This window comes from Vombatus ursinus, unplaced genomic scaffold (assembly GCF_900497805.2).
Source record: "Vombatus ursinus unplaced genomic scaffold, bare-nosed wombat genome assembly UNPS02014822.1, whole genome shotgun sequence".
Taxonomy (NCBI): domain Eukaryota; kingdom Metazoa; phylum Chordata; class Mammalia; order Diprotodontia; family Vombatidae; genus Vombatus; species Vombatus ursinus.
In genome coordinates, this window is record NW_020954600.1 from 1,695,889 (window position 1) to 1,704,370 (window position 8,482).

At 42.6% G+C, this 8,482-nt stretch overlaps 1 protein-coding gene across 1 annotated transcript in view; it reads right to left on the reverse strand.

The window, feature by feature from the left end:
* The window catches only part of CREB3L1 (cAMP responsive element binding protein 3 like 1), a 56,922-nt gene that overhangs the window by 17,220 nt on the left and 31,220 nt on the right, over window positions 1–8,482 (reverse strand). Inside the window, exon 3 of the mRNA XM_027837659.1 lies at window positions 6,651–6,853. Coding sequence (XP_027693460.1) covers window positions 6,651–6,853 — 203 coding nt within the window. The remainder of the gene's footprint in view (window positions 1–6,650; window positions 6,854–8,482) is intronic.

The following is an 8,482-nucleotide window of genomic DNA, read 5'->3' on the forward strand; positions in this document are numbered from 1 at the left end:
TCATTCCTTCTCTCCCCCTTTCCCTATTTCCCTTTCTCTCCTCTCTCTTCCTCGTCTCTCCCCTCCTTTCCCTCCCTCTTCCCTCCTCTCCTTCTCTTTCCCCCTTTGCCTTTCTCCCTCCCTCATTCTGCTACCCTCCTCCTTTCTCTCCGTTCCTTTCCCTAGGGGCCAGGACACAGAGACCTGGTGTTGTATAAATCACAGCTGAAGCCTTGCCAAAGCGGGCGGGGGGGGGGAGATGGGGGGTTGGAAGGGGGAGATGGGGGGTGAAGGGGAGGTGCTCCCAGGACAAACAGCCTGGGAGTCCTTTCTTCCTTTCCATCTGGCCCGACTTTGTTGAGCAGTAGAGATGGAACCGCGCAGAGGGGTCTTGAATCTAGCCAGATCTGAAGCAACTTCCTTGGTAGGTCCCAAGGAATAGAGACACTTCAGGGGCCGCCTTCGAACCTCAGCTAGTTGGTAGCTGAATTCCTGCTCTGAGTCTGTACCCCAAGAAGCCAGGCTCCCACATGCCCATTCCCAGTCTGTACCCCAAGAGGCCAGACCCAGACGGATGGAATGCCTTTGTTTAAAGCAGGGAGCAAGGCTGGCCTCCAGTACAGAGGATGGATGGGTAAAATCCCACCTTTACCATCTGGGTTAACTTTTTCAAAAGTACCATCAATCTTAAGTTTTTAGGGCCATACTATGAGTTTCTCATGGTATGAAGTTATCTATGGAGGGTCTATGGAGAACCTGGTCCCTGGCAAGGATCTGGGGATGGGGTGTTCAATGAAAGGGAAGGCGAATTACTAAAAGGGCCTTAGAGGTCTGGGTCAACTCCCTCATTTTATAGATGAGGAAATGGAAACCCAGGAAGTAACTTACCCAAGGTCACATAGCCAGTTATATGGCAGATATGGAATTACTAAATCATAGAATTTCTGAATTGAAAGAGAACTCAGAGGCTATCTAGTGTGGAGGCCATCTAGTCCAGGGACCCTGATCTAGTCTCTCCTGTCCCCAATGGGAATTCCCACCACAACCTAATGGTTATCCGGCCCTTGCTGGAAGAGTTCAGGTTGGGGTGGGATACAACTGAGAGAGTACATTGGACTTTCAGTGGGCACTGGAAGGATGAAAAGATTTTGAGTTTGAGTTCCACCAGAGAAGGAGTTCCTAACGTTTTTTGTGCCCATCCCCCTTGGGCAGCCATCTGGTGAAGCCTAGGGACCCCTTCTCAGAATCATGTTTTTAAAAGCATAAAATAAAAAACGTAGGATTATATGAGAAACCAATTATATTGAAATAAACATGTAATGGTTTTCCCATCCAAGTTTACAGACTCCTTGAAATCTATCCACAGACCTTCTGGGCTTCTAGATTAAGATTCAGAGAGATCTCAGAAGCCATGTAGTATACCCCATCCCTTCATTTTACAGATTAGAAAACTGAGGCCTAAAAAGGGAAGTGACTTGCCCAAGGTCACACAGGTAGTAAGTGCCAGAGGTGGGTTTAGAACTCAGTTCCTCCAATTTTGAAGCCAATGGATTTTGCACTGTCACTAAATCCAGCCAGAATTTAAATTGATTCAAAGGTAGATGCTTAGTTCTAGAAGAAACCTTAGAAAGGAATTCTTCTCAAAGTTTTAAAAACAAATGTTAAAATTTGTCTTTACATGTAACTGGGGAAAAATAAAATACTGAATAAAAAAAAGCAGGGGGAGGGCAAGGAGGGAGGGAGAAAATTCAGAACTCAAAATTTTATAAAAAATGAATGTTAAAAACTGTCTTTACATATAATTGGAAAAAATTAAATACTAATAAAAATAAAAGAAAATAAAGAAAAAAAGAAAAGGGGTTCTTAACCTGAGGTTCATGATTTTTTAAAAATGTTTTCTGATAACTATTCCAATACAATTGATTTCCTCTGTAATCCTATGTATTTTATTTTATGCATTAAAAGCATTCTGGACAATCTGATTAAATAAAGTTATACTTTTTTTTTTTTTTTTTTTTTTTACAAACAAAACCAATGCACTTAGATTTAGAAGAGAAGTAGGTAACTGGGGGAAAAACTCTTTGCAGCAAGTTTCGCTAATTTGGGTCTCATTTCCAAGAACTCATTCAAATCTATAAGAATGAGAGCTGTATCATATTTGATAAGTGGTCCAAGGATATAAACAGGCAATTTTCTAAGGAAGAAATCCAGGCTTTCAATAGCTATATGAAAGATGCTCCAAATCAGTAATGATTAGAGAAATGCAAATTAATTCAACTTTTAAGGTTCCCCCTTATACCCATCAGATTGGCAAAACTGTTGGAGAAGTTCTAGAGAAACAGGCACATTAATGCTCTGCTGGTCAAACTGTGAATTGGTATAGCCATTCTAGATAGCAGTTTGGAACTATGTCCTCAAAGTCACTAAGCTGTGCATGTTCTTTGACCCAGAGATACCACCACTAGACCGATACTCCAAGGAGATTAAAGAAAGAGGAAAGGGACCCATGTATACAAAAATATTTGTAGCAGTTCATTTTTATGGTGGCAAAAAACTGGAAACTAAGGGGGTTCCCATCAACTGAGGAATGGCCAAGCAAGTTATGGTATATGAATATAATGGAATATATTTTTTAATTTAAAAATATATTTTCCCTCAATTATAGGTTAAAACAATTTTTTAACATTTGGGTTTTTTTTTTTAAGTTTTGAATTCCAAATTCTATCCCTCCCTCCCTCCCCTTCCCCCTTCCCTCTTCCTCCCCCAGACAGTAAGCAATCAAATAGATTATCCATGCGTAATCATGTAAAACCTTTTCATATTAGTCATTTTGTACAAGAAGACGAATAAAAGATAAGGAATGAAAGAAAGTGAAAAATAGCATGTTTCAGTCTGTATTCAAACAATATCAGTTCTTCCTCTGGAGGCAGATAGTATGTTTCATCATTAGTCCTTTGGGATTGTCTTGGATCATTGTATTGTTGAGAATAGCTAAATCAGTCACAGTTCTTCATTGTACAATGTTGCTGTTACTCTGTACATTGTTGTCCTGGTTCTGCTCATTTCACTTTGCCTCAGTTCATGTAAGCCTTTCCAGGTTTTTCTGACACCATTCTGTTTGTCCTTTCTTATAGCACAATAATATTCCATCACAATCATATACCACAGCTTGTTTAACCATTCCCCGATTGATGGACACCCCTTTGATTTCCAATCTTTAACCACTACGAAAAGAGCTGCTATAAATATTTTTGTACAAATCGATCCTTTTCCCTTTTTTATACCTTTGGGATATAGACCTAGCAGCAGTATTGCTGGATCAAAGGGCATACACAGTTTTATAGCCCTTTGGGCATAGTTATAATGAAATATTATTGTGCTGTAAGAAATGATGAAGGGGATGGTTTCAGAGAAATCAGGAAAGACTTGTATGAACTGATATACCAGAAGAACATTTTACACAATAACAACAACGTTGTTAAGGCAAACAACATTGAAAGCTCTGAAAATTCTGATCCACACCAGATGAGCCATGATTCCAAAAGACAGAAGATGAAGTAGGCCACCCCTGCCCCCTCACCATTCTGACTGAGAGATGATGGAGAATACAGAATGAGACATATATTTTTGGACATAGCCAATGAGGGCATTTGTTTTGCTTGAGTATGCATATTTGTTACAAGGGTTTTGGTTTTTTTTCCCCCTAGCTAGGAGGGAGAGAAAATAAATTTTGTTAATTGAAAAAAAAAGAATCTTATTTAAAATAAAGTACTGACTAAAATAAATAAACAGAAACGATATTCTAAGAAGAGATACATAAGCTTTAAAAGCTTGCCAAAAGGGTCCATCACAAAGAAATGATGATGAACTTCTGGTACTAAACCTTTCCTTTTCCCTTTGTATACACCATTCAGGGATACAGGAAAGCAGTACCCTTGATGCTCCCCCAGAGGGCATGAGCCAGAAGCAGAGGAAATGTGATGCAGTGGGTAGAATATTAGACATTGGGCTAGGACACTTGGGATTGAGTCTGTGTTCTGGCTTTTTGGCCGTCAATAGGTCTTCAAGATCTCCTTGGAGCCCTGGGCTCAAGACTAGGGAAGGTGCTGCAAGGGACCCCTTTACAAGCCCTGTGACCCTAGGAAAAAACATCACCCCTCTGAGTCTCAGTTTTCTCATCTGTAAAATAGAGATAATAATACTTCTACTGCTTACCTTATAGGGTTGTTCTGGAGGTTAAATGGGGGTAATGTGAATCAGGTCCCCTCTAAATTTTAGGCCTCATCCTAATAATTGACATTTCTATAGAGTGTTACAAACACTTTACCTATAGCATCTTATTTAAGCCTCAGCAACCACCTGGCTCGTAATTAGTGCTTGTTATAAATGCTTGTTGGTTATAAAAAAAAATGTTAAGAATAGTTTTTACATGTAGTTGGGGGAAAACAAAATTTTAAAAAAGCCCATTCTTTTAAAAAAAAGAAACAAAAAATGTTTGTCGACTGAGTCTCAGAAAGATTAAGTGACTTGTTCAGGGTCACAGAATTCGTGAGTGCTTGTGGGATTTGAACCTAGATTTGGACGCTAAGCCCATTGCTTTAACCACTAAGTCACTTTTAAAATGCCTGTTTGGAGAAGTGGGCTGAAAATGGGTGTGTTTGTGTATGTGCATGGAGGGCAGAATGCGATGAGAAAAAGAGAGAGCCATGGCCTTAGCCTCTGGTGCTGGTCCTATATAGCACCATGCAATCGAGCCCTAAAGCAGGCCTGGAGGTTTATAAAGAACTCAACATGTATTATCTCATACAGCAGTTCTGGGAGGTAGGTTCTGTTATTATCCCCATTTTACAGATGAAAAAATCAAGGCTGAGGTAAATGACTTGCCCAGGCTAAACAGCTATGAAGTGTCTGAGCAGGGTTGGATTGGATCTTAGGTCTTCCTGTGTTCAAGACCAGCTCTATTTACTACACCACATACTGGTCTTAGAGCTAGGAAGACTGGGGTTCCAATCCTGCCACTGCCCCTAGCTATGTGACTACAGTCATTTTAGGCTACCTCTTTGAGCCTCTGAAAAAAATAGGGATAATAAGTAACATGGCATCAGGACGACTTGGGTTCTAATCCTGACTCGGGCACTAACAAGCTACGTGTAACCTTGAGTAAATCACTCATACTACAGGCATTAATTTAGAGCTGGAAGGGACCTTCAAGTTGTCAAGTCCAACCTTCTCATTTTGCAGATGAGGAAACTGAGGCCCTTTCAGATTGGGGAAGTGCCTTGCGCAGGGTTCTATAAGTAAAGGCAGAGCTAGAATTTGAACTCAGGTCCTTTGTCTCCAAATCTTGTGCTTACTGTACCATAGCCCAGTTTCCTCATCTGGGAAATGGGGATGAGGATGATAATAAGAACTGCTCTCTTTCTTTCTCATTTTTTAATTTTTTTGGTGAGGCAATCAGGGTTAAGTGACTTGCCCAAGGTCACACAGCTAGTAAGTATCTGAGGGCAGATTTGAACTCAGGTCCTCCTTACTCCAAGGCTGAAGCTCTATCTACTGTGCCACCTAGCTGCCCCTAAGAGCTACTCTCTCCGAGGGTTGTCATGAGGCAGGCTCAAATGAGGTCAAGGATGTTAAAAGCCTTGCAACATTTAAAGCGCATCCTAAATATCCTCAGTTACCCCGCCTGGCCCTTTCGGCCTCTGATGCATTTTCCAGAGCTCAGGCCTCAGAAACGAGTTCCAAGAAACCGTTTCCTCTCAGTTTCCCCATTGCCCTAAAGCACACACAGAAACTTGCTTTCTCCAGCAACGATAATCAGAGCTCACTTTTCCAAAGCGCTTTACAGTTTATAAAGCGCTTTTCTCACAACACTGCTGTGGGAGAGAATTACCATTTGCATTTTACAGACAAGAAAACCAGGGATCAGGAAAGGGAAACTGACTTGCCCAAGGTCCAAGAATCAGATAACTAGAGAAAATGACTAGAGAAAAGAAGACCAGAGGTGAGGCAGTGGAGAGAGCCCAGAATTGGGGGTCAGATGCCCTGGGTTTGAATCCTACCTCTGATATTGACTACCTGAGTAACCTTGGGCAAATTCCTTCTCTCTGGGCCTCGTTTCCTCTTCTGTAAAATGAGGGAATTATACCAGAAAGCCTCTAAGGTCTAAATCTGGGATACTAATGTAGGAAACCTTAGAGATCACCTATTCCAACCTCCCCATAAGAAGCACAGGTTATTTGAGTTACTCAAATAACTTGTGGACCTTAGTTAGAAATCTTGTCTCTTCCTAGCTCCCAATTTACAAAAGAGGAAAAAATGAGGCCTCTGAGGGGGGAGAGGGTGCTGGGCTTGGAGACAGGAGATCTGGGTTTGCTTCTTAGTTCCATCCACCTTTAGCAGACTGGCCGCCTCCACTTTTCAAACCTCAGTTTCCACATCTGTAAAATTGGGCTTTGTCAGAGGATCACAGAATATGAGGCGACCTTTAGAACATTGGACAAGTATTGAAGCGTGGACTTGAACCCCAGCTCCTGCCTCCCTCTCAGGGCAGGTCACCATTTACTGCTCCCTCTCATGGCACACGCCTCCTTCCCCCATGGACACACACACAAACAAATACCTCTCTCCCCCAGCACTGGGGCTTGGGAAGATGCCCAGAAGCCAGGGCTCACCTCTTGGGGGGCAGGCAGCCGGGTGAGTGGGCCGAGGTTAAACATTGGCATGTCGGCGGAGGTGGTGCTGACTGGGCCTGGGAGCACAACCGTTGAGGGGGCTGCCAGCTGGTCTCCGGGCAGCTCGGGCCCCAGGTTCTGCTCCTGCTTCACCATGATGGCACATAGCTTATGCCCCAGGGCCCATGCTCCGTGCTCCAGCTCTGCGGAGAAAGGGTTTGGTAGGATTTAGAGCCAAAAGGCTCATTGGAGATCATGCTCCTTGACCCCTTTCTTCCATTTACAGATAGAGAAACTGAGGCATAGAAGGTGAAGTGACTTGTTTAAGGTCATACAACTATTCAAGAACAGACGATTTTGGGTCTTCAAATTTCAGGCTCAGTGCTTTTTCTACTCCACAATGCTTATTATCATGAGCCATCCCACCTTTGTGACAGCGAGGGCCAGTCTACCATGCATCCCTTACCCCAGACATGAAGAGTGGTTACAATCTCTCTCTCTCTCTCTCTCTTTCTCTCATGGGCCACGCAATGGATCCAGAAGACTTGGGTTCAAATCCTAGCTGTCATTTATTATCTGTGTGACTTTGGGTAAGTCACTTGGTCTTCCTTGGCCTCAGTTTCTTCATTTGTAAAAATAAGGAGGTCAGACTAGATGACCTCCAAGATCCTCCCCAGCTTCAGGTCTGTGAGGCTACGTTTCTCAGAGGTCACCTAGTCTAACTCTCCCATTTTACAGAGGAGGAAAACCAAGTCCCAGAGAGGGGAAATGAGATTTTTGGACTATATAGATTAGAGCCAGATGGGGCCTTAGAATTCATCTAATCCAAATCTCACATTTTCGCATGTGTGGAATGATAATAATAATAATAATAATGATAGCTAACATTTACAGAGTACCTGTCATGTGCCAGGCATGGTGCTAAGCACCTTATAATTGTCTTATTTGATCTGCACAACAACCCTGTGAAGTAGGTGCTATTATTATCCCCATCTTACAGATGAGGAAATGGAGGCAGAGTTGAAGTGACTTGCCCAGGGTCACACAGTTAGTAAGTGTCTGAGGCTGGATTTGAACTCAGAGCTTTCTAACTCCAGGTCTCATGATCTGTCCACTGAACCACTCAACTGCCAAAGATGAGAAGAAGGACTGTGTCAAACTGCTCTCTGCAGGACACTTGCTGGCCCTGAGTCTGTCTGCATTGTGGAAACAAGATTTCTTATTTATTGGCAGAAAGGCGGGCTTTTGGGGGGATGGTGCGTGACTCTTCAGACAATAAGTGTTTTCTACAAAACATATTTTTGGAGATAAGACTATAAGGTATTTGGAAATGGAGCAGGCTCCTTCACTCACCCCATGATTATCGATGTACTGCATGGTGCAGTGGAAAGATTGCCATGATCAGTATCACAAGTCCTGGGTTCCAGTCCTAACTTTTGTACTTACTAGCTATAGGACCTCGGACAAGCCACTCCCTACTCTGGGTCTCGGTTTCTCTCCTCAACAAAAGGATTACATCAGGAGTTCTTAACTTGGGGTCTGTGAACTTACTTTAAAATACTTTGATAATCGCATCTCAATATATTTGATTTGCTTTGTTATCCCAGGTATTTTATTTTATGCATTTAAAAAATATGATTCTGGAGGCAGCTAGGTGGCACAGCGGACAGAGCACCAGCCCTGGAGTCAGGAGGACCTGAGTTCAAATCCGGCCTCAGACACATAACACTCACTATCTGTGTGACTCTGGGCAAGTCACTTAATCCCAATTGCCTCATATATATGTGTGTGTGTGTGTGTGTGTGTGTGTGTGTGTGTGTGTGTGTGTGTGT